This window comes from Falco punctatus (genome assembly GCF_963210335.1).
Source record: "Falco punctatus genome assembly, chromosome: 7".
Classification (NCBI taxonomy): domain Eukaryota; kingdom Metazoa; phylum Chordata; class Aves; order Falconiformes; family Falconidae; genus Falco; species Falco punctatus.
Window position 1 is genome coordinate 56,937,385 of NC_137587.1, and position 26,746 is coordinate 56,964,130.

At 35.6% G+C, this 26,746-nt stretch overlaps 1 protein-coding gene across 1 annotated transcript in view; it reads right to left on the reverse strand.

The window, feature by feature from the left end:
* Positions 1–13,197: 13,197 nt before the first annotated feature.
* The window catches only part of CYP19A1 (cytochrome P450 family 19 subfamily A member 1), a 49,477-nt gene continuing 35,928 nt past the window's right edge, over positions 13,198–26,746 (reverse strand). Inside the window, exons 4-9 of the mRNA XM_080394914.1 lie at positions 25,778–25,954; positions 24,970–25,084; positions 22,991–23,105; positions 22,175–22,337; positions 20,510–20,751; positions 13,198–17,601 (exon numbers count right to left, since the gene is read on the reverse strand). Coding sequence (XP_080251040.1) covers positions 17,350–17,601; positions 20,510–20,751; positions 22,175–22,337; positions 22,991–23,105; positions 24,970–25,084; positions 25,778–25,954 — 1,064 coding nt within the window. The 3' untranslated portion in view covers positions 13,198–17,349. The remainder of the gene's footprint in view (positions 17,602–20,509; positions 20,752–22,174; positions 22,338–22,990; positions 23,106–24,969; positions 25,085–25,777; positions 25,955–26,746) is intronic.

Sequence of the window (26,746 nt, forward strand, 5' to 3'; positions counted from 1 at the left end):
GAAAGTTTGACATGTTGAGTTTTTGGATTATCTGGTCTTTGTTTGTCCAGAGACCATCTGAAAATTTCCATTTCTGTGCCTGGTTGCAAGAAATTAATTCAAGTCCCTCCTTTCATTATGTCTGAGTGTTGGGGAAGCCCTGTTGAATAGGGCTTGGGAAAGGACAGATTCAGGCCACCTAAAAGACAGTTATTGCAGAAATATATCCCCATGTGATTTACACCTTGAGTCTTTGGGGGACAGCGGTACTTTTGGCCATCAGGAAGTGGTATCTGTGATACTTCTGTACCTCCTACCGTATATCTAAAATACTACTTGGGTTGGGGATTTTTTGTTTTTTCATTTTTTTTCTCTCAGACGACTACAAGAACTTAGCTCAGAGGTGAGTTCATTGTGGAGCTATGAAATTGTACAATTCCATTTCAGAACCATGGACAAAACATGCTCACACCTTCCTTCAAAATATCTTGTAGATATTAATGTAACGAATAAGCAGTTAAGTTTAAAGGTTTTCACCCAGTAATTTAGTGACATGAACCGCAAGTCTAGAATAACGACCTGCTATATAATTTATACTAATGTTTGAAGTCCTATTCATTATTATTTTTTACTGACTTTATAGATTAATTTATAAGAAAAGGATTTGAATATGAATGTGTATTAGGCTAGAACCTGGACGAGGAAAATCCTTCCCTTTTTACTTCTAGAAGGACTCCTACTAAAATATTAGTCTGCTCAGGGTGTTGTATACAAATGTCATTTGCATTGAATACGGCTGCAACATTTTGCCACTTATGAAGCATCGGAAATACAACAGGCAACTAAGCATGTATTGATTCACTGCCTAACCTTTAGAGACAACCTTAATATAAGCATAAAATGGCTTAAAGCATAATGCAATTGTCAGCTTGTTTTTCTCAAAAAAAGTGCTGAAGCATTATGAAGTAGTACATATATGGAGTTCTGGGAAGAAAAGAGCTGTAGTTAATATAACCTTTAACTGTGATAATAGGTACACTTGATATTGTTCTATAGGAGAACAATAGAAAAGAAAGATAAATTAGCCTGTAGTTCTTCACAACTGCAAGAGTTTTGAATGCTTAGTGTCCTATTTTCCAAGAATAACTAGAATGTGGTTAAAAAATTAAAAACTTCTGTACTATATTACCAAATGATAGCGAAGTTTTGAAAGAAACATTAAAAAAACCCAATGCACCAAACTCCCAGTAAAAACTCAATACCATTTCAATAACCCTTTGATTTCAATGAAACTGCACTGGACTCTAATGGTTCAGTTCCTCGTGATCAGTAAAACTTGGTGAATTTACAAAAGTAAGTTTTAGTGTTTGTCACTTAGGAAAAAAATGCAGTGTTTAGTATTTGATGACAGGTTTATATTCCCCCATTATGGAAACTGTCTTTGACTTTAGGTTAAAATACTTCTATATTATGACAGAATTACATTGGTGCAGGTGGCAGAGAGGGAACTATTGATTGCTATATACTTGTTTCAGCAAGATTTTCTAGAGGTCTAATAAATCAGTTTTACATAATTTACTGGTCTTGTCTACTGGGTTGCATAGAATTTTACATCTAGTTTGTGACCCACACCTGAGAATTATGTGAAATATCACTTATTACAGGAGCTGCTGTGATGGGACAAGTGTCTGACGTTTGATGTGAGACAAAAAGATCTTTGAACTATCAAACAGCAGCTTTGATGAAAAGCATGGGGAAGGATTAGAGTCTCTGAAAACTTTTCATCAAAAGACAGACTAGGACCAGACAGTCAGGAGCAAAAGGATTTTTTATTTTTTTTTTTTGAGACATTGTTCCAATAGGACTCAAGGGATGTCTTTAATAATTTTGATAGAAGAACCTTTCACAACTTGCTGTGGTGATATAATGGCTCTGAGTGCCATCAGACTTTGAGATCTGTACAATATGTCCTATACAATACCAAGGTTTAAGAACAACCAGTGTCTGAAATGTCTAAGTAGCAAAAGGGAGAACTTTGATAAGACAGGAAAGAACACTCCACAAGATTTCCTAGTACTGTTGAAAGGCAGCCATTGTCTGCCAGCTGCTAGCTGACTTGAACAAAGCAAAATAATACATTATCTCCCAGCTACAGGCCCTCAGGTTTCTGTGTGTCAACACTATGTGTTAAATAGGAAAAGATCCTGGTTTCTGAGACTGTAGACAGAGAAGACAGGTGCACGCTTTCATGAAGAAAGGCAAGGACATCCTTATGAGACTTTTTGACAACAAAAAGTGTAAGTTACTACTGATTGATTCTTCAGCTGTCCACTATGGTGGAACCGATCTCATTTGATTAAGATAATAGTTCTGTTCTCTGTCATTGGCAGGAATGGTAAAGCTGTTAAAGAAATTTAGAATAAACCCATACTATTTCCAAAGCATATTATTAAAACTATCGATCTGACATTGGCATGGCTTGTGAGGAGGGCCCGTGTGTCCTAGTTATCCAGAGAACAATGCCCTGACCATGTTATAACCCTAAGTAAGGGTCTACCACAGACAAATCAACAACTAGAGACGAGATGAAAATTAGACTGCTGGCTGTCAAAACTAACAGCTGAGCAACAGGTGAGCAACCCATTCCTGGAAAATGCTACATTATGAAATCTGCTCCTGCAAGCAACTTGGTAGTTATAGTGGAGCCTTGTTCAGGCTTTTCAAGGAGCATTTGGCAGTGCAGGAGATGCCTGCAATCTATCTGATGCTTTTCCATTGTTCCTTCACTCGGTCACTCATCACTGCTCTTATAATAATAAAACACACAGCGCTTGAGTTAAAGTGTGCAAAAGGAAAAGCCTCTTGTGCCTTCAGTAAGCTTCATGCAACCCCTGTTGTGAACAGTATTTGATTATTAAGAACAAGGATCATTAGAGATAGAATTTATGATCTCTGGTTGTTCTAGTAAAGATATTTTCTAGTAAGCTTTTGCTTTTTTTCAAGGGTATGTTTCACATTTTTTCTGTTCTCAGCTAGAAGAGGATAGCTAATGCTTATGTCTCTGCTGTGAACATGCTGTGCTCAAGTAGGCATGGAGATGAAACATTAATTTGCAGAAGAATTTTATGAAGTGGTCACTTTTTCCATGGAAGCATTTTCAATTTTGTTTTGTAAAATTTAAAAGCAATTTTTTTTTCCCCTGAATTGTAAACATTTTGGAAAGCAGGAACATGGCATACTGCTCTACTACTGAATGGCTTTCAGTTGTCATGCTTGGTGCATTCTATGCATCGTAACAGTGAAAGGTGAGAAAACATTGATATCTGCTGATGTTACTACATCTGATCTCTAGTTTGGAAAGCTTCTCAAAAGCTTTAATGGCTTTAGAATCTCTTGTGGATTTATGCTAGACCATAGTAGTAGAACTATGTATGTAAATCTGGCTTCTATAAAGATGAGGATAAGAGTATCCTTTTCTAATGTTGTTTTGAAGCATCTGTTGCTACTAATCAGCCTGTCAGGATGCAGAGTGACTGAAAGACAGTAATTAAAAAATGTGATTCTGAATATTAGCATGCAAAAAAAAAGATTAATGTATTTATCTCTAATGGCATTACCAGGCAGACCAGATAAAGTAAAATAAACAAAATATGTCATGTACTTCACAGTACAACACATTAATGCTGGGGGGAAATGAGGTTTGATGCAGAAAATATTGCTGTGGTATATTGTCGCTTTCCTAGCCAACAAAAAATAGGAGACGAATTCAAGATCCTATGGGAGTCTAATAAGCGTCAGGAATCTTCTCATATCCATTCCAGATGGTTTAGACTTTCCTTGGAACTGAATGTCTCGTGTAAACTTAGCTCCCTGTTTATTTTCAGTTAATAACAGTTGCAAAGGTGAAAGGAAGATTAATCTAGCAGAAAAAGCATGAGGACAAGATGTCTGTCTTGTAGAACAGTTAATACTGAAAGATACAATTCCAGTGTATGAGCATAAGGGATATGACTACAAATGAGAGTTTGATTTACTGCGTGTATTCAAACATGTGATGGCATGCAAAGAAAAAGAATCTTTCCTGGTAAGAAAAGGCTTGGTTTCCTTTCAAAAGGTGGGGAAAACAAATAATAATTAAAATATACATATATACATATTTTTTTTCCTGACTAAAAGGAAAAATCCTGACTGGACTTCAGAACTTTGTGGTTTTTCCCATATTTTTTCCAGTTCTTGATCTCAAATAGATCTTTCATCTTTCACTCCAAGACTTTTATGAACAGAGTTTGATAATCACGTGGATTTTTTTTGTCATAACTGCTAGTAATTGAGATTTAGGATGAAATCATTGAACTTAACATAGCAGGCAATACTAGACATTATGTACCAGTAAAGAAATGCGGTACCAATAAAGAAACTTTATACCATCCTTACAGGCGAAAAAGGGATCTTATCTATGTTTTCCTGCACACTGTGCCTATGGTAAATGTGGTCTAATGTTACTTTTTTCTTTTACGACGAGTATGCCTTTTTTCTTCAATAATCCATCTCAACACATGATTCAAAGTATGTTCTACTGTTGGTTATATCTATGGGTTTGAGTTCGCATAACTCCTTTTACAACAATGCGTCTTGCCTTGTCCATAGGCTAGTTGACCTTTTGCTGCACAAAACCCCCATCAAACAACAGAACTACCAAAAAAACCACAACACAAGTCCTTAATTTCACACAGTCATTCTCTTTATCCTGTTCAAGGTTTCCCTTCCTCTGACAGAGCAGCAACTAGAACTGAATGAGGTACAGCATGCCATATTACTGCATTGGAGTAATGCCAAATGTGTCATCTTCTCAGTTTTCTCCCTCTTCCCTCTCACAAATATTAGGCATCAAAACGTTTAAAACTTCATATGAAACATTGTTACTTGTTTTGAGTTCTCTGTATCCATCTCACTTTTCCTTCAATTACATTTTTAAGGAAGAGTAAAAACCTCTTTCTAAGTATTTTGGGTTTTGTTGGTGTTTTGGGGTTGGGGTTTTTTTTGGTGCCTTTATGAATTTATTTAAACACTGCTGGCAATGTTACTTATTTACACCACTAGATATCAAGTGAAAATTCCAAAGTTTGAAAGCTGATGATGAATAAAAGATACTATCAATTATGGCTAAATATTGGAATTAAAGATACATTTGCTTTTTGCATGAGTAAATAAGGCCTCATTTGGTTCAGGTACAATTATAGCTTCCTCAATACTTTTTCCCAAAGGCTTAAAACTGCAGATTTAGAGCAAATAAATGGAGAGTTGCATTCAGCTTCAATTCTAACTATGAAAATATCAAAAAGGCACTTCACTGGTGTGAAGGAGAGGTCTATAGGAAGATGTACTTCCCTAATATCATGGATATTGTGAGAAAATATTGCCGCAGAGTTGAGTTGAGAACATAAGGCTTTCCTGTTGCAAAAGTAAGCACATCATATCCTTAATAAAGGTACTGGAAAAACCTTTTTTGGTTAAAATGGGAGCAAGATAAAATCTGGTTAGAATTTTGTATTGCTTTTTACTTTCTTTTTAAAATTAAATACTGTCAAGATGTCTTAGTCTAGTTTGACAGCCTATTGTGAGGCAAAAACCTTACTGCATTTTTAAAAACATTTTTGAGACCTTGTGGGTTTTTTTTCCCCAGTGTTTTGTGCAAAATTGAGTGGGAAAGTTTTGTTCTCCAAGAAGTATTTTTGTTGTAATTGTCCTGAGAAGCATCCAGTGAAGTCTGACAGGGTTTTGCTGTTGACTGCACTTAATATAATCACCACCCCATAATAATCAGTCCTTTGATATTCTTTAATAATAACCTAACAGTATAGTTGTTGTGGACAACTCTGTTGCTTACCAGCTCTGTGTCTTGTGCACAAGCATCAGTCTACACAAAAATAATTATTTTAGTGAGTCATTGTTTTAGGCCCAAAGATATTATGCCCACTTGGCAAAAACATATTGCTATTAATATGTGAAACCTGAGCTGAAATATGATTTAAGCCAGTTTGCAATGATTGTTTTGTTCTTCTTGTTTGTCTTTAAAAGGAATTTAATTCTAAAGAGGTATTGGAGGCTGGGGATTTAAAATAGAACTGAAAGAACTTGTTCCCTAATTAATTTTAAAAAGTCCTGATGTAGCTTCTTTTGTACAGTTAATTTTGAATGCACAATTGGCCCTACTTAACAGTCTGGATTTATTACCTGGTATTTTCACTACTGAGGGTTTATTAAACTGAAGATTGTTTGGGAAGTGTGTTGTCTAAGCATGACTCTTGATGGCTGTATTTGATCCACATGGTGCTCTGTCATCTTGTAAGAGATAATAGGTGGGTTCAAGTGTCTACCCAGTTTGTTCTCAATAGAAGCAATTCCTTTTGTTCAGTGGTTTAGATCTAGCTATCCCAGTTTTGTCTTTGCTGCTGTTTGGGGTTTACAAAGGCAGTTTCTCTCCATGGTATGTGAATCTTAAGAGCTGCAAGGAAGACACAAAAATTCTATTTGGTGAAACCAAAGAGAGAGTTGTGTGGCACCAGAACTAGGAAAGTCAGATTTATTTCTTGACCTTTCTTGTGTTTCATGAACTGTGAGCAAGTTGGATCTATGTAAGGAGGCTTCATCACATGTTCATTAGACATGCTCCGATGTCTAATAAGTTGAGTGGTTTGTAGGGTTCTTTTTCAGTTACAGCATTTCTGTCTTCTATCTTGCTGCATGTTTTAGAAAACTTGTAGGACTGAAAATATTTTTTAAATTTTCTTCCCTTTCTCTCTTGATTCTTTAGTGCAAAATTACTTGAGAAGAAAGCACGCAAATAAGAAAGAATGTGTGACTGTATAATCCATATGTCTGGAGTAAATGGCATTAGCAATGTATGTGCCATTCTTTGATTTCCACACTTACCTATGCATGTACTAGGTAAAACTATCCATGTTTCTCCATTTCAGTATCCTACTTGGTTACATAGAAAAGATGTGATGCATCAATTTTCTTCTAATAACCTAGCAGAATCGTGATTATTAAAGGGAAGGCAATTATTTCTCTTCATTAAACTTCTAAGTGCTTACTTTAAAGTAATCAGGAGACCATATGCTTTATAGTCTTGCATAGCTAATGCATAACCATTTCTGCATTTTCTTTAACGTCAAAGCTCAAAATTATACTGAAGGGTTAGAACATATCTGTGGTCATATGGTGACTTCAGAAATGGCTGTTAAGGAGCTGTTAATTAAATTCTTAGTTTTGCTAGAGCCATATTTTAAACTTTAAACAGAGGTTAATGTAGATGTCTGGCTACTACAAGAACCTGTAAAAAATACATCACTGAACGTAACGTGAAGTTAAATCTCAGAGAGCTGAAAAGTTTTAAATATTCTTTTACGTTTCTTTTATCCACTGGAAATGGATTTGAAGCCAGTAACAGATATGAGTGTCTTTTTCTCAAAGGGAGTTCAGAATGTGAACCTCTTTTACTTGCTAGTCTGAAAATCTTTCTAATTTCAACCAAAACTAAAGAAAATTATCTAGGCTTATATAGAAAAGCTTCGGGTTTATTGGGTTTTATTTCTTCTCTCAGAAAGCCATTTAAAGTAATTCAGTAGAGGGGGGGAAAAAAGCTTGGTATACTATTGTGAATTCAACTGGAAATGGACTTCATTCCTAAAGGTAACAAAAACCCTTTTGTATTTATTTGTGTGTTTATTTCTTTGTGTTTCTATTAATTATTTGTGTATTTATTTCTTAACACACCTTATTTATTAAAGTATTTTATTTCTTATCACAAGTTCTTCCTGATGAATTCTATGGTTTCTTCCATTCACAATGCATTATAATGACTGAATGTTTGGCGATGTTTTCTTGTGCATCAGGAACTCCCTGATTTTAGGAACTGTCTGCTGCGAAGGGAGAGGACTTAAGGAATTAGCTTGAGCATGAGACTTCTTGATTGCCCGTGCTGTAGTAATGTTAGTCTGTCCCTTGGCTTTGTTTTGGAAAGCTTCATCCAGGACAGAGGGATAGTGTGATAGATAATGTCCTCCAGAATCCAAGCCTTGTTTTCTCCATTATGCCAACAGTTTTTACATCTTTCACATGTTCTTATATTTATTTCAAAGCATGCATTAAACCCTTTAGTTTTGTGTAGTTTTATGCATAAAAACATACTGTTTTGAAGGCTCCAGTACAGCACTTAAATTACTTCATACATTCATAAGTGGAAAAAAAAAGATCAGAGACTAATTACCATGTTGTAGTATGTGGCCAAAGTCTCTGCTTTGGACAGTTTCTGCCTTGATAAATCAGTTAAGCTTTTGTAGCTGCATTTTGTCATGTTACTGCAAAATGGATGGATGAGTAAATGAAAGGGTTTGGAATGCTGTAGAAAAATTATTAGTTTAATGAAATAGCATGATGAAACTGCAAATAGGAAGTTATAAAATAGTGAAATATGTATTGCAATGGAATGACCAGTGCAAAAAGAATAGAAAACGTTTGGACTTGGTGGATAAAACGAGATTGTGGCACAAACTACAGCCTTAATATTTCAGAATTAAAATACTGTGAAAACTAATAATGGCAATGCTTTGCAGATGAGGTGAAGCATAAAATATCTCATATGACAGGCTGAAGGAAGACTGTTACTCTAGGATTCACGTTGTACACAGGTACTACTATTTATTGCTAATCAATTAGAATAACATGATGTGTTTGCTATTAATTCTAAAATATGTTTAGAATTAATTTTTCCTTGCTCTCAGGAGCAATCATAACACTTCTAAATCCCACTGAATTTACGTGATATTTCATTAGACTTGCTCAGAATACTGAAATGAACCCCTGTAAACCACACATTGTAAGTTCTAAAAAGGCTTGGTGGATAAATGTCACACTTGAGTTTATTTTTTAACTTTTCAAACTGTGGACTAATATATAAATAGTCATTGGACTCGCAAAGGCTCCGCTGCAGTAATATTCATTAAGGGTTTTTACTCTGATCCAAGTTGAGTCTGTGGTATTTTGTTTGAAAGACTATGGTGTCACAGAAACACCATGCTAATTAATCAGCCTCTTCAGAAGCCAAATACTGAAGCAACGTTTTGGATTGGTTTAATTTCCTATTGCTCTATTCATGCTGTGTCCCTGTGCTCATTTCTACAGAGAACTCCTTGAATTCTCAGAGGAGAATTGGGAATTTAATAATTTAATAAAAATAAAAACAATACAGAAACAGATTCTTGTTAGCAGATTTCAAACAGAAAACTCAATAAATGGTTTGAAAAGTAAGTAGGTCCAATGTTATGCTTTAAGCTGCTCACAAATTGATGATCTATAGCTTGACAACTTTAAAGAATATGGCAAGCTTGGGCTTTCAATAGTTTACAATACTTGGAGACTATTCCTGCATGTCAATACTGCATACTGCGTCATTGCCCTTTTTCAAAAAATATGATGGGCTGGGGTTGGTGTGTTTGTTTCCTTGTTTGTCTTAATTTTTAACAATTACATGCACTCAGATCCTGTTGTTAGCAGTAGTAGCTAAATTGCAGAGCCTTGACAGCCTTAAACTCGAGCTCTTCCGTAGGTCTTTTGAGGATAAGCACAGTTTCCAAAGAGCACAGAGAGCCCAGAAGAAAATACTCACTAGGGAGTATATCATCTTTGTGTAGTCTGCCTAAACTTCCTTGTCCTGTGAATTGCAAGCCTCACTAGCTCATGCCAATGTTTTGTACTACCATGCTGTATGAAAACCTTTTAACCCTGTAAAGATGTAGTTCTCCACAACAATTTATCTTTTGTTGGGTTGTGATACAGTTCCCATGGCACTTCTCGGAAATGATTGATGATAAGTGACTGTGGTGGGTTGACCTTGGCTGGGTGCCAGGTGCCCACCAAGCCGCTCTATCACTCCCCTCCTCAGCAGAACAGGTTGGGGGGAGAACATAAGATAGGGAGAAAAACTTGTGGATCAAGATGAAGGCAGTTTAATGAAGTAATAGCAAAAGTGATGCCTCTGTAAGAACAGGAAAACAAAAAGATGTTATTCCTCACTTCCCATCAGCAGGTGACAGTTGGCTACTTCCCAGGAGCAGGGCTTGAGTACATCTAGTGGTTGCTCTGGAAGACAAATGTTGTAAATAACAAGTGCCCCCTTTACTCCTCCTTTCTCTTAGCTTTTATGTCTGAGCAGACATCATGTGGAATGGAATATCCCCTTGGTCAGCGTGGGTCAGCTGTCCCGGCTGTGTCCCCTCCCAAGATCCTGCCCACCCCCAGCCTATTTGGGGGTGGTGGTGGGAATGCTGGAGAAGCAGCCTTGGTGCTGGGCCGGCGCTGCTCAGCAGCAGCAACACACTGGTGTGTTCCCACCACCTTTCTGGCTACCAACACAAAGCTTGGGGCTGCAGGGGCTGCTGTGGGGCTCAGCCAGACCCAGTAGAATGACTCTTAAATTTACAAGACTTTCAACAGGCTTTTGTATTTGCTAGGTGACGTTCTCCTGTTATGACAAAAAGTTCTAGTGTGTAGCTGGAACTGAGAATAAGGAGTTGTCGTTCCTTGATACAGTTTTAAGTGGCTGTTAAAAAAACCTAACCAATCAAAAAAATGTTGAGATTCTTACACTTGTTATTTTAAACAGGATGCTTACCAGCCATGAAGGAAAACACATGGTATAGTCAATAATTTACTGGCAACCTGGTTAATAACAGTAAGCAAGCAATAATAAACCACAGCCAGTATATTTTAGCAACCTGTATATATCCCTCTTGAAGTGGTCTCCTTGTATGATTTACATAGTGTTAGAGAAATATTTTCTGTATACATAATCTTATTTACTCACACCATGCATACCTCCTCATAGATGCAGACTCTGGCCATATATCCCAGCATCTAAGCAAAGGTGTTTTAACTGGATTATGGTCCCAGCGTCTTGGGGGTTTGACCAAGGATTGCCCTATGAGTGAAGGGGCCCTCAGAAAATTAGTTCCTGAGCTACGCAGTAAACTGTTTTTTACTGTAACCTTTCTCTGGGGCGTGGGTTTAGCAGGTGAGCTCTGTTTCAAAGACTTAATTGATACTTATAACATGCTTTGAGATCCTTAGGTGAAGTAATATAATGGATTGATAAAACTTCCGTAGTACGAATTTATCTTCTTTGCATTATTCATGTAAGAAGGAAGACAAGACCAGTGAATATAGTTTCATTTGTATTTATACATCTGAGCTGGTGAAACTTCATTTGAAAACATTTCACTTCACATCAAACAGAAAAAGATCTATTTGCAGCTGCTTTAGTATTCATTCAGTAGCTGGATCTAATCCTTTTGCAAAATTTAATTATGTACTTTCTGAAATGGAAGTAAGTGGCAATTTTCTTAATGGAGTTAGCACCATACTTAATATTATAATAATGTTGATTTATACTCTTCTCATGTCTCTCTTGAACTATTGTTTAACACTGAAAAATATCTTCTAACATTTGCTGGAATGAAAAATCATGAATATAAATACAAATATGCACATAGGTGTTAGAAGGTGCAGTTTCTGAATAGCTATTTTGGTCTGTAATTACTTGCCAAGTATCTTTCAGTGGCTGCTAAATGGAGAATGAAATTCAACTCCATCTACATGTCATTACAAGGTAAGGATAAGTTTATAAAGCATTGAGTGAGATGCTAATCAGCTCTTCTAAAACTGAAGAGGAATTAAATGATTGAAATCCAATGGGAGGTATTTTCAGCTCTAATCAGGCAGTTTAATGGAGTTGTGCACATTGTGCCAAATGTACCCTTTTTTGCAGCTGAGTTGACTCATCTTGATTTTGACCAGCAATTATTTAAAGAATAAAGAGTTGTTATGAAGATCTTTTCAATTCTTGGACTAATAAGTTCATAACTACTCTAGCGGTATGCTGAGGCTGCATGAAGTATTGGAACTTGTATTACTCATTGAAGGATCAATACGCAAACATCAACCGTCCTTCAAAGACTAATGCTTCATTAGAGATTCCTGTTCTACTGTAGACTATGGAAGAATGCCATAAAGGCACTAAATTAAATTAACCGAGCAACAGGGTAAAAATATCATATAAAAATACTATATTAAGAGAAAGTGAGTTAGTATCAATGCATTAAATTAATTGTTAAGCTGAATTATACTTAAAATACCAGCAGAGACTTACAGTTTCTCAGAAATCATTTTGAAACTTACTAAGCAGGGTTCTATCAACCTTGATGCCAAATGATACGTACAGATTCCACTCAAGTAGACTCGGAGAATGCTTTTACTAAAAGGTGATACTTGAAAAAAAAGTCCTAATGCCAGTATTAATTGGAATAATGCCAATAATTTCTGCCCACACAATTGGTGGTTAATTTTCTCTCCACCTCTATGCTTTCAATAGCTCTAGAATGACTCCACCTCTTCCTAAAGCAGCGTTTAATAACTGAGTAAGACCATAGGAGTCTATTGGCTTTCAGCTTTTGTATAGCACCAGGGTCTTCCATAATACATAAGCTGTTCTTTGTGCATGAATAAATTTTCTGTGTGTGCCATCTGCTGGATCCTGCACAGAGTGCAGCGTTAAAGATCTTTTCAATTATGTTTGTACCTAAATAAAGTTATCTGTAACTAAAGAGATGATAGTGAAAATATGAACAGCACAACATCATCTCACTTTATGAAAGCAGTAGATTCTTTTTGAGTGACTGTAGTTCACAATATGTAATTCTGTAAAAGAGAATTCTGGATTATTTTTTTAATGCATTGATGCATTGGAATGGAATTATTGTTACAGCAGTGTAGATTTGTGGAACTGAATGTTTATATTGTAAAATTAAAGATCTGTGTTTGAAAACATTGAACGTACAGCACTATGCAAAACCAGCATTTATATAAATAGATATCATAAAGTTTAAGGCTTACAATAATGGCAGATAGGTAAAGTTGTTTTGAGCCCTAACAATCTTAGCCTCTCAAGTCCTGAGTAACTGCCACTTTAAAATGAGTAAGTCAGCAGCAAATTTCAATCTTAGATAAGCGAACAATTTATTTCACTATAGATCAGAGCAGATTTGGCCCATCATATTAACTGTTTTCCTCTATCCAAGAGTAATACATTTCTTTCTGCTATAAACTTTCAATTGGGATTTTCTTTCAGTTAAAAATTAAGTTTAATGAGATATTAACTGAGGCTGTAACACTGGATTGTTTTGGAGAATGCAGAAAGCGAATAATCTAATAAAGTGAGAATTGTTTATTAATGTTTAAAAATTGCTACTAAAGCTTGTAAAATTCTAGGAAAAACGTTTTCATTGTCTTATGTAATGAAACTCAGGTGTCTCATGATCAGGTTGCTGTCTGAAAAATCTATCCATTTGCAGCTGTGTTAGAGAGCTCTTGTGATTTGTTTTTTTGCCTGGGTGCCATTTACTACCATCCAATTTTCTGTCAGCCAAATTCAAGGATTATCACTCCGAAGGCTTTCATTTGAAAGTGAAGTTAAATTAGTTATACATTATACATTAGTTATATATGTATATATAAACATACAAACTGAATTTGTCATGCCATCATATGAGTAGGAAGAGAGATGAAATTTACTCTGAACTATGTAGATTATTTCTTTGCTTTGTTTCATGTGTTACTTAGGCACTTTTCTCACAGGTAGCTGAGCCCTTTGTGCCATCAAGCCAAGCTTTTTTGTTACATTCACAAATCCCTGGTGTCTTAAGAATCACCAAAACCTACTTCTTCTCCCTTCTTAAGCAGCTTCGATAAAATGCATTCCTAGGCAAGCAGTCTTGTATGAACTTATATTACTTAATCTATTTCTGCTTCTTCTATTATTAAAAATATATTTGCAATAGTATATCCTCCAAAATCAGTGGGAAATTTGATTTTAGAACTTTCCAAATTTCCTCTAATACTTTAATCAGTTCATGCATGCATACACATTCATATGTTTAAATGCTTTTCTGTGATTCTTATACTGGGGAGACATGATGAACCATGATTTAAAACTTGGTTTTGTGCATACAACTTTTATTTGATGATTATTTTCTAACAACATCCCATAATCACAGTGACTTATAGAACATAGTCAAGTTTGGTCTATGTTGATGTATTGAGCGTTAATGGAATAGTCACTTGATGACAGTAGACTTGATGTGGTTTTAAAAGTCACTTAAATTTTTACAGTACCTGGTAATAAAACCATTTAAAATTAGAGCTCTGCTTTGTACAGTGGCATGTATACACTGAAAAGATTTGAACTGTATATATCAGCATGGCAAGCTTTGAAACAATGCTTCACCAACTGCATTTCTCAAACATATGAAATGGACCTTATCGTGCAGATATTCATGCAAATAGACCACTGCATAACAGCTATAATAAAGATACAAAAAATGGGGCTCAGATTAGATAATAGCTCAGATTAATTAACAGGTCTGTTGTCCAATAGTGGAAAAAACTAAGTACTGTAGAAATTTGAGGACTGGAAACACTGTGCAAAGTATGTCAGAAAGAATATTATTAAAATACAATGGGAAATAATTCTGCAGGTTTGCTTACAAAAAGTAAAAAATTTGAACTGCTTCATTTCTTCCATAGAATAATTATAGTAATCAAGTTTCTGAAATCCCAGCCTACAAATTCAATAATATGTAATACATTAAAGAAATCAGAGCAGCATGCATTTTTCATATATGTACATGATTTCATACAATTATTTCAAAATTTGAATGATAAAAATAATTTATTAATTCCATCCTTGTGAAAAATTTTACTTGGGGAGAGACCTATAACTATGAGATGGAAAGTCGTGGAGTAAAATATCCCTATAAAAATGTTTTAGTGTGTGAAATAAGTGAAGATGCATACCCTGTATAAAATAGTAGCTTATTCCCAAGAAAAAAGACCCTTCAGGGGATTTCTTCAAGTTCTCATACAAATGTGAAATGCTTGTCCACTGAAACACCCTTTTTGGTGGTTTATGATACAGAATGAGTAAGAATGGAATTTAATCAAGGTTTTTTTGGGGTGGTGGTGTTTTTTTCTTTGTTCTCCCAAGAGCTCTAACAATTTTCTAGCTTAAAGGCTATGGATGATGTAGGAACAGAGGTTACATTAGGTATTCCAAAGATTCATAGCACTGTTTCACTTCATGACTTAGTCCTAGAATTATAGAATCACTTATGTTGGAAAAGAATGTTAAGATCACTGAGTCTAACCGTTAAATCCTATTTCTACATATCTTAAAATGCCCAATTTTGTCTGTATTTAGACGTATTACAGGATTGTACTTCACTATTGTCATTTTTGGGTACCATGCAAATGTTATGGAGAAAGCATTAAAAGTAACCTAGCTACAACAAATTACTCTGCTTTCAAATTTGATTTTTCTTTTTTTTTAAAAAAAAATTAGTTTAGAAAATTTACATGCTATTTTGCGAAACGACCTAAATGTGCATCTCTTCATTACCAGTCCCAGCCCGACCTAATTGATTACCTTTGGCTGGAACGTGTATTTATTTGTTGAGTTTATGCAGGGTTTTTTTCTATCTTCCTTTGCTGGACCTTGAGAGCAGTGTCTTAGGGAACAGATTAATTAAATAATTTTAATTAGATTTTCTAAGGACATAGACAATTTTTTCTTTTTTTATAGTTTAACTGACTTGCAAGAAAAAGGTTAATAGAAAGCCTGTTGTACATTGGTTTTTTGGCTGTATCAAGGCTCTTATATCCAGAAAACTTTGGGTTGCACAGTATGAAAACTCAAGCATACTGAAAATGGGAAGTCTCTGTCAAGGAACGTTGTCATTGGGCCAGGAAGATCTTTTTGTTCTTGATCGAACTAACAACTCATCATTAGGCTAGCAGCGATATTCATGAATGTCGAGATTCTACAGATTGCAAGACAGGTCCATTTTCAACAAGAAATGTTGGGTAGTTACGTTGCTTTCCTGTTAAGGACTAAATATAAAATTAAGCCTAATTTATAATTAAAATAAAAATCCATGTATGCAAAAACCCTTTAAAAAATGTTTTATAGAAATCTGCTTGTTAGTTCAGAACTTTTCTTCTTTACCACTACAAAAATGAGCATTTACCCAATGAAACTTACATCTTACCTTGAGTAGACGAGAAAAGCCCATTTTACTTTTGAATAATAATTTAAAAAAGGTTTACATCTTGTGTCAATGTTTTTCTTCTTATGCTACTATCTTTAAATCAGGGTGTGCAGCAAGATGCTTGGAGAGCAGGATACAGCCTGGTGCTCTTTCGAGACAAGCAGTAAGACCTATGTGCAAAATAAGGGAGGGACTTTCTCCCGTGCTGTGGTGTGGGAATATGGGCAACAACTCTGTATCTTAGTCTCTGAAGTAGAATTGAGCAATTAAAATGGGATTGAAACAGGACTTGGTTAGGCAGCCTAGAGAGAATTTGAATTCTTCACCAAACAGATGAGGTGGGAAAGCTCTACAGTTAACCAGTTGAGGTGGAGCTGAGTGTTGCTCCACACCCCCTGTATATTACTAGCGGTAACATTTCATGTTCATTACTTTATTCTCAGGTGGTCTTTACTAAGATGTTTACATATCCTCTGTAACATACTCTGTATCAGGACTCTGGGATTTAAAAACATAGAACAGTTATCTCAACTTTTATTACTACCTGTTATTAGTACTCTAAAAATTACTACCATCAGTAAAATCTGACACTGTAAGTCTTTGGTATCTGTTTCATATGACAACAAAACAAAGTAAAGAAAAACATTTGAATGACTTCTTCTACAAACATTTTGCATAACTTATGTATGTCCTAAATTTTTTCATTTCCATAGTCTTAAAATCACCTTTAATATTATTCATTGAGGTGTTTTCAAAACCAGATAATTTTACAGTATTTAAATACTTTTGCAGTAGTTAAATACTGCTAGGTTCAGCTTCGGGGAGGTGGGGGGAAGGGGGACACCTGTAGTCCTGGAATTAAACATGTTAGGCATGTCCTTTTGCGACCCTCAAACCTCTGCACTTGCACTCTTTGAAAAACAAGGTTTAACTTCATCTAAACTTAATGGTTTTTAAAAGTAGCTGGGAACCCTGAGTCTAATGTGGCATCACCTAGCAACAGGGCTATTTTGTAATTTTAGTCTTTCTTTATTACATTGAAGCTGTGGCCAGAACCTGGTTGAACAAGTTGGCATCTGAAGCTGTAATCATGTAGGGGCAACAAAATGTTTTTACATAAATGTCTTTTTGGAGGAGTGATGGGTATTTCTTGGTGGTGGTGGCTGTGGCTGAGAAAGCCCTGTAACTTTAACGCTGACGCTGATCCATTTTAGTTACCTTGATTATTGTTTGTGTTTCTTCTTGGTGTGAAAACCATCTCCAGCTGAGGCTGCCTTTCTATTGGGTGCATGGATAAGTCATTGTTTTTCTGGATGTTGTTAAGGCCTTTTCCTTTCATTGTCTGTACTCTGCACCTTCTCAGAAGAGTCACCAGAATTGCTTTCATCATTACCATGGCAATAAACTTTCCTACACAGCCCCGAGGGCCGAATCCAAATGGTTGGAAATAGCGTGAAGGAACCTGCACAGAATAAAATAAGGAATAAACTTTAAGACAAATTCTTCTTCATAAAAGTAGCCAAAATGATGGTGGAAATTGGTAGCAGTTATATTCTGAAAAAACTTGCAGAAATAATCTCTTAGGATCGATGTTCATTTACTCCGAACAGAACCTCCCACCCAAGTCAGCTGCAATACAGAGACGCCTACAGAAGATATGCCATTTGGAAGGCAGGGATTATAAAGTTAGCCAGCTGAATTCTGCCCATGTATTTCAGCCTGTTCATCCTGTCAGCTACAGGGATTTTACCACAAGCTGTGAAATGGAATGAAGCTTTTGCTCTTCAATATGCATTAAAGTTTATTAAAAACTTCTTCAGAAAATGTTCATTGCAGAGGTTATAAATGTCTGAGATAAAGGCTGATGCCTTGTCTAAAGATAATCATAAAGCCATGCACCTACTGCAATTATAATTAAAAAGTAGCGTTCCTGAGAATTAATTTGGCATAAAACGTAATGTTGAAAATTTGATTTGATATCTGATAGAGAGATAACACATAAAAATTATTATCCCTGTCCTAACAACTAAAATATGAAATGCAGGATTCCCAGAACTGTTGAAGAATGCATCGCCAGTTTCTGCTGCTTTTATTGACAGTCCCAACAGCATGAGTAGTTCTAACGAGCTACAAAGGTACTCGTTATGAGTAAGAAGCAGCAAGTCTAGCTACCAGTAAATTATTTTTCTTCATCTGTGTAGCTTCCTTTTAAAAAAGTAAGGTATTTGCTGTGTTCTGACTTCTTATTTAACCCAAGAAAAGTAGAAAAGGTAACTTTATATCAAATTACCTAGAAAAAGTTGTCTTTTTGTCTCATTTTCATATTGAGAAAAATGTTTTCTGTTTAAATTCTTTTGAGAAATGATAGCTAAATGCAAGTGCTTATAATACAGAGCAAGTACAGCAGCTGGCAGTACAGCACAATGGCAAATGCGCAGCCTGGGAAGATGGAAAAATGTTTAGATTCTAACAATACCATCATATCTTAAATAATGGCGTGGATTGCCCTTCACTTAGAGAACTGTGTGAAAATTGTGCCTGCTAGAATAATTATGTGGGAAACAGAATGCATCAGGTCAGATAGAAAATGTGTGGTTAAATATTTGGTCAAGGGGAAATGTTTTTAGTAGCAAAGTGTACTTACAAAATAAGCAAGAAATTCATTTTGATAGAAATACTTAGAATGAAAATAATGAGTGGCAAAATGGAAACTATTCTCAGTGAATAGTTATTTCAATAAACTTAATCACTTACTCTCTTCTTGAATTTTCTACAGTTACTTTTTTCTTGATCTGTTGTTTGTAATACCATGTGCAGAATTTGCTATGGGTGATCGAAGAGCAGTTTAGAGATGTTAACCAGGTTGTTTAGCACTTATTTGTGTGGCGTACATGGTACTCCTAGATTATTTTTTTTAATAGGAAAAATGTAAAACTTAGAGGTGTGTTTCTGGCTTGAACATTCATATCTTTTTCTTCTTTATTTTCATAGTTATTTCTTCAGGTGTTTTTACTAGTAAGTCCATTTTTAGTGGTTCAAAGTGGATCATCTATTTATTTAAATCTGAAATGACTGTGGACGCTTATGTGCACAGCTTCTAATATCTCTAATATCTCAAAAGAAAAAATTTTGGCAGGTAATAAAATTTTGTTACTTTTTTAATTAGATAAAATGAGAAGTATGACAGCTGTAGAAAGCACTAAGCCTTTAGCTTCAACCCCATTCAAGCTTAATATTTGACAAGCCACCAGAAAATGTAGGCGAAGGTTCGCATACCAGGAAAATGGGTGCATCTGTGATAGCAAGGCTAATGTTCTGCAGTTGAGATTCCATTCATAGAACTAAGTTGATTATACCCTCCGCTCTTGCATGACTGTTTATTCTGGAGATTTAATTCCCTCACAGGAGTGCTAACCTAACCTTAGCATTTCATATTTTGTGTTATCACATGGGTAGCAGTATCTTCTGCTTCCATCTGCACTGGTTAACAGTCAAAAACAATGAGTCAAACATGCCATAGCATCAGTCTGTTTTCTTTCAGTACAGTCTCAATCTCTCCAGATGATTATTCCTGAACAACAGTTTTGCAAAATAATTTGTTTAATCAGTAATCAGAAGAGTGGGAGTCTAAATGAAACTAAATGATCTGAAGGATGATTTACAATAGTAGGGAATTACAAGTAGGAAAAAAAAAATCACATGTTGCTTTTGATATAGGAATCTATAATTTAGACTAAAGAAAATTCTAGTTCTTTTAGGAGTTAGTATATAATTTGAAATGCTGAGCTGAGACTGAATTGCTCAACATCTGCAGTACTGAGTTGGTTGAAACTTAGGATTTCCATTTTGGTCTATAAAATTTATTTTTTTAAAAAAAATTTACATTTAATTAAAAATTAAACCAAAACAAACCAACAAAAAAAGAAAGACTAAAATGTCTCCTAATTTTCAGTCTCTTAGGGGTTACTGTACGGCTTCACCTCTCCAGGAAATCCTCAGGTGGCCTCAGCTCTGTGTGGTACTGCTCGTGTGGCTTTAGCTCCCTAAAGGCTCTTTATTTTGTCCTGTGTCAGGGTTTATAATGGGAACTATGTGTGCCTGACAAATTTAATCAGAAATTTTTAATCAAAATTAAGATGTCTGGGAAAACTTTGTTTCAATATTGTAACATTTTTAATTAAAATGCACTTTGACAGGGAAATATCTGCCTGGCTTTAATAATAATAATAGTAATAAGCAGGATGTATAGCTAACTAGGTACTTAGGCAAAGGTAAAACAACCTTATGGTCACAATGTTCTGGATCAAAGGAAGAGATACTGCCAATAAATAATACCCGATTTCCTGTAAGAAATAAGATAGAAAACTTACATTTTTCTCAAAATTTTCAAGAGAAAACTCATTCGGCTTTGGGAAGAATTCAAGCTTATGCATACGTCCGATATTGAGAATAATGTTTGTCCCCTTTTTCACAGGGTAGCCATCAATTACATCATCTTGTAAAGCTTTTCGCATGATCAAGTCCACAACCGGCTGGTATCTCATGCTCTCATAAATAAAATTCTCCACAATCTTTAAGTTTGGCATGTCATCACTCTGTATGTCTCTGTCACCTTGTGGAATAAAACAGATGGTGAAGAAGTTGGTTATGACTTCCATAGCTTCATTGTACAAATACCAAAACATTTTGGAAAGTTCTCAGGTCCTGAAATAGCAGGAAGGGTCCAACAGCTTCTAAGGAGTTTTATATAGCCTTACGTATTTGGGGAATCTGGTACGTTATTCATCAGCATAAACCCTGGTTTATCAATTTATGATCTCACCTTGTTCTTAATACATTTTGAGTCTCTGTTCTGCTTTCTTGTCAATGAAAAAACTCTGGAAATCCTTTCCTGACTTTTCTATGACTGAAAGCAACAAGACCCAACGAATAAATCCTCTGAGAGGTGACACCAAATGCAATCTGGGAATAGGCTGCAGATGGGAGATAACTTTGTAGGGACCTTAACTTTTCGCGATGTGATTGGGTCTACTGCTAGGTCTTGCTGTGGCCTGACTATTTCCGTTACCATGAGTAACTTCCTCCTAGCTTGATTCCATCAGCAGCAGTATCAGCACCACGATGTACTGCCAGTGGGAGCCTTACTTTAATTTTCAAGCCACAAGCAGTTCAAGAACTTCAGGCTGACAGCTGCAATGGCAGGATTTTAAGATAAAAGGCAGCTTTGCTACCCCAGTTGGTCATTTGCTTAAGGAAAAGGCAACAACATTCTACTGCCTTAGAAATCAAGGCTATCCAAAAGAAACAGGGCAGATGAAAGAGTACTCAATTCTCATGAGGACAATAAGATGAAGTTTATTATTAGAAAAAGACTAAAGCACCTGCTATACATTTTCCAGTGTTAAACTGACCAGAAGGAACTCTTGAATAAGAGTGGATGAAATTACTTTCTACAGTAGTTCAGTATCAAGTTTTGAATGAAGTCTTGATGAAGGGAAGAATACAAATTTGAAATATCTTGATTGTATTTTGAATACTTAAAGGGGAGACCAGTTTGATATCAAAATGGATGACAGCAGAATATAATTATGATTTTCTCTAATCTTTCCCTTCTGCAGTCATAGTGAAACTTAATTTCTGCATATACACAGAGAAATATTGGTGATTAGAAGTATTTGAAATTAGTGTCCCTTTTTGCTATTTCAAAGTAAAAGGAAAATAATTTCAATGGAACTTATGAGGCAAGTGCTGATCCCTACTGCTGTTGCTGAGGAGTGAATATAGCACATTCTTTCTAATAGATAGTAAATTCTGATGATTCCTATTTGAATTTATCTTACAAATCCCTCATCTTCTTTCTTCTGACCTTGAATAAAATCTTTTACATACAATGGTGTTTCATATATTTTACAGCAAATGCCTCTGTTAGAAGAAAGCACTTACAATTTTCAGCCTTTCAGTTTTAAGAGTGAAATTAGATCAGTGCTGAAGCAAAATTATATTCCCGCATCACTGACTTTGCAGCTCCTGCTTACCCATAACAGTTTCAATTTCTCTCATCATCTCCTCTTCCACTGTGGGGTGCTCTGCAATCAGTATTAGCATAAAGAAGAGAGTCACAGACAGAGTATCAGGAGCAGCAATCATCATCTCCAGCACACACTGGTTTACATTCTCAGCAGTCAGATCCCCTCTGTTCTGAAAAAAATTGGAAATTTGGGGAAAAATGTTGATTGCTGACCTCCGGTGGCAGCAAAGGTCCTATAGCAGTAGGATGGGACAGACCTAGAATATCTGCTTTAAAGAGAAGTCAAAATCTTGTCAGTCTTTCTATCTTATATGCTAAATAGCATTTAATTTTTTGTCTTTCGGACAAAACCAGAAAACTTGTGTTTTGATGGGTGTGTATTATCTTACAGAAAAGCAAGAGGTTGTTCTTAGCTCAGATTCTTACTGATTTAGTGCCTTTCCAAACAGAGTTTGTGAGCTGTCAGAAGGTATACAAGATAGGATTTATATAGCGTTTGAAGCCTTTGCAAACAAAAGGCAATACATCAAGATAAAATACAGGGGTTAGGGAAAAACTGAAGGACATTAAGGGTTAGATGGAAGAGTTTTAAGGATGTTTAAGCCATGAAAAACATCAGATATGCAACTATTCCAGAAAATGCAACTATTGAATGTTTGAAATACCATTAGGGACTCCACAGAACCCACTAATTTGTACCATGTTACTATGACATGACTTTTAGATAGACATGTGAAGTTTAAGTTGCAAAGCCTGTGATGTTAGTGACAGGAGAATGTCAGAAAAATTAAAGTTAGCCATATTTTGAGTACATTGCCAATACCTGTGCAAAAATCAACTGGGATGCAAAATCCATATGTTCATCCAACTTTTCAACAGTGGAAAGCTTTTGTCGTTTCTGTTCTATTAAGATTTCCATTGCTTCTTTCAGATCCTTGCTGAAAACAGATTAAACCCAACCTATTGAGAAATATCTGCAGACTTGTAGGATACGCTAGAATATGACTAAAAGCATAGAGGTTATACCAATAAAAACATAGAAGAATGGCAGAAATTAAGTATTCTTAAGAGTAGTTACATGGTTCTCTGCAAAAGTAGTAGTACCATGGAAGGTGTGTTTTATTAAATAATTCCTTGTTAGTTTGGACTGCAATCTTATTCTCTTTTTATAAGGGAGACTGAAAAAGATGAAAATGAGTTTGTATATCCTGTTGATGAATAGAGGTTTTAAAGATTTGTTAATGTTTCCAAAGAACTTGTGTACTTCCTTCTATTTTATACTGTATTTTATCAGTGAATGAAATGAACTTAGAGAACGTGAGGGTTAATTGTTAGAAAAATATAGATAAATGTTAGAAAAATTGTACTGTCTTGAAGGTAGAATTGATCTAAAGTTTTCATATTTAAATAGTAATAGTGTCAACAGTTTGTATTTCAGTGGTGAAAAAAGCAACATAAACCAGTTTTTATAATTTTTTTTTTGAATTTTGAATAAGCTATAGATTTCAGGGCAATTAGTTTAAAAAATATTTTGAAAAGTTTTTGAATAAAATCCTCAGGCTATCCATTTGTGTTTGTTATTGTTGGGAAAGAAAATCTGACTGGCTTTGTAGGGGTAAATGCATTTAAAACTTCAAACCTGGTAAAGCTCTCATTATTTATAACATCTTTTATGTATTAGAAATAGCAAAAGGTTCTTTTTGCCTACTTTTATCAGGAGAATATTGGAAGTCGTCATATCCTGTAGTCGTTCTTTGCATTGCTTTAAGTCCATCAATCTTTTTTATTTTTTTTTTTCTTTTCCAGTAGAAATTTATGAATAAGTCCATTTTAATGGGATTGCTTTTGAAACATCTGTATTTGCCTGCAGGGGCTTTCTAGTAATTGTGCCACTGCATTTAGCTATTATTAGAATCGCAGAATAAAGCACTAATCAGTGGCATAATAATAACCAGGAAGCACATGTTAGGGAAGGTAAGTCTTGTGTCTAGTTCATAAGAGTTCTCAGTTACTTTAGATGAACCTTCATCTTTTCTTTAAAGCCTATACGTTACATAGCACTACCAAAACAATTTATTACATATGCTTCATAAGTAGGAGTTACTCTCACTAGATGGATTCCAAATCCAAAATTAACAAACTCATTACTGATTCTTTTTATAGCCAGACCTCTTTTGGTAGAAGATGGCAAACCAGATTATAAAAATAGAAAAGGCATTTTGTACTTTTGCAAAGAGGAAGATGGCAAAACATATTTGTTCCTTAGGATAAAAAACCCTTGAAATGGATTATCGTGCTAAGCACCAAGTTTTAATTAAAAAATTACTGTTGACTCAAAAATGCGCATTGAAGGAACCAAAAAATAGGATTATGCTTGGGGGTTAACTCTTCTGGGACAGTGCCATGAATGCAGATGAGTTTTCTTGTTTTGATGAACTGTAGCCTAATGTTTGACTATCCTCAACTGGATAGCACATATAACTTCACCACATGTTATGGCTTTTCTTTGTCTGTTTGAACTGAACCAGTGATTTCAATTTAGTGTCACATTTGAACTGGCATTAACTAATATTTTGGTGAGTAAACTAGGACTGAATAGACAAGCGCCTTAAATCGCCCCTGAGATCAGCCACATGTAACATCAGTGGCAAATCTTGTTCTGTTGCTATCTTGGGTCTGCAGATGGGGACTTCAGCCAACCAGCTTTGCAAGTTTCACAATTTATTTTCTAAAAGGCAAGGAAGATACCCTTCCCAGAAAAAGAATCTTACGCAAATGATGTATAAAACTGTTGATACTTACACTGCCTCTTCATATTTCTTGCACAGCCAAGAAATCTTAAAAAAGATGTCAGGTTTTAATAAAAGTGCTTGCCAAGCATCAAAGTAGTTTTGAATCTTAAGTACAATGGCATGTTCTGAAAATAAACATTAACAAAAAGTAAGAAATATAAACCTTAATAGTCAAGTAACACAAATTAATAATACTCCAACAAGGTTCACAGGAATTTGATAAACGACTGGTCTTAGTGATGGTAAGATAACATTATGAAAAATTTGTAGCACACTGTAGAAAAGGTATAGATCTTTGTGAAAACTCTCAGTAGCTAGCTAAAAGGGGAGATAGTGGTGTTTCGACCAGAGCCAAATAGTCTCCCACAGGAGAGCAGAAGCAGAACTCTTACAGCATATTGAAATGGTGTAATTTAGACATCACGGTATGTTATTTCTGTCATAGTTTTGAGGATGAAGAAATCACAGAAGACTTAAATTGTCAGGTGAACTTTTCAAGGCAATCATTTAATTTTGAGGAAAAAATTCTGATTAAGTGCATATAATATTGGGATTGTACCAACTCAGTGCATAAAAATCTCTTTAAATGGTACTATTTATTAAGGTGGGTGTGACAAGCTAGTGTATATTTGTGGTCATATAATATTCTGCATTCAAACTAAAATCACTTATAAATCAATTTCAATTAATTATCTGGTGATATAGGAGTCTGTTCTTGCACTGTTTTCTGAAACAAAACGGCTGAGCGATGTCAGTGAGTTTTCCTTGGATATGCACTTTAGGTCCATCATAAGGGGTAAAAATAAAGCTGTTCGTACCATCCAAAGGGATCCCAAGAAAAAGCTTATTAGATGTGTCAAGCATGATCCGTCTCATAAGATTCAACACATTGATGTTTCCTGCGTCAGTGGTTACCTCCTCTAGTTTGTCCAGGTGATCAATTGTTGATTCAACACAAATCGCTATCATACGCACCAGACCAGGACCAGACAGAGCTGAGATACATGTGCAAAATGATCAGAAGGTTGGTTAGCTTTTGTAACTTAGGTATTGATTGGACATAACGTTGTCAACAAAATGTAAAACATTGTCCTGTGAGGGACTAGAATAAAACAATTCTGAAACTTAGGGACTTAACATCTTTTGAAAGAAAAAATGTAAACATTCAGAGTTAAAATGGCAATGAACTCAAAGCCCAAGCTTTCTTTGCATCCAGCCGCTTTGTATGTTAGATACAGATTTTGTCCCGGGTTCGTACAGTGTTAAGGAAAGATAATTGACATTGTTTGTGCTGCCTTTCTGTGTGGGAGGGTGTCCATGCCCCCTGCTGCACTGCATGCCCTGTGGGTGTCCTGTCACACTTGCTTGTAGTGACACTGAGCAGGGAAGGTAGCTTGGGGATTTGGTGGGGGAGGATGATAGGCATTTCTGAAAACATAATTCCTGGGCGCTCTTAAAGAGCATGGTAGCTTTGCAGTAAGGTACTGGCGACCTGTAGTGTCTCTGTGGACCTACGGAAGCCTAGCCTGGCAGTAGTCTATCCACCTATGAACAGTGGAGATAGTGTCATGACAGATTTATTGCATTTTAAGAATGCCAAAGCCACCAAAAGCAGTGGTCAGTTCCGTTGTGATGTAATTCAGCGGGATTTTGACTGGCCTCAGCTGAAATGGATTCAGATAACTTTTGAATGACTTTGGAGACCTTGCCCTAAGTACTTTATTTATTGCTGTAATTGCCTCAAGGACATTATTTTGTCAAATATGTGTTGAGAGGGATTGTGTGTT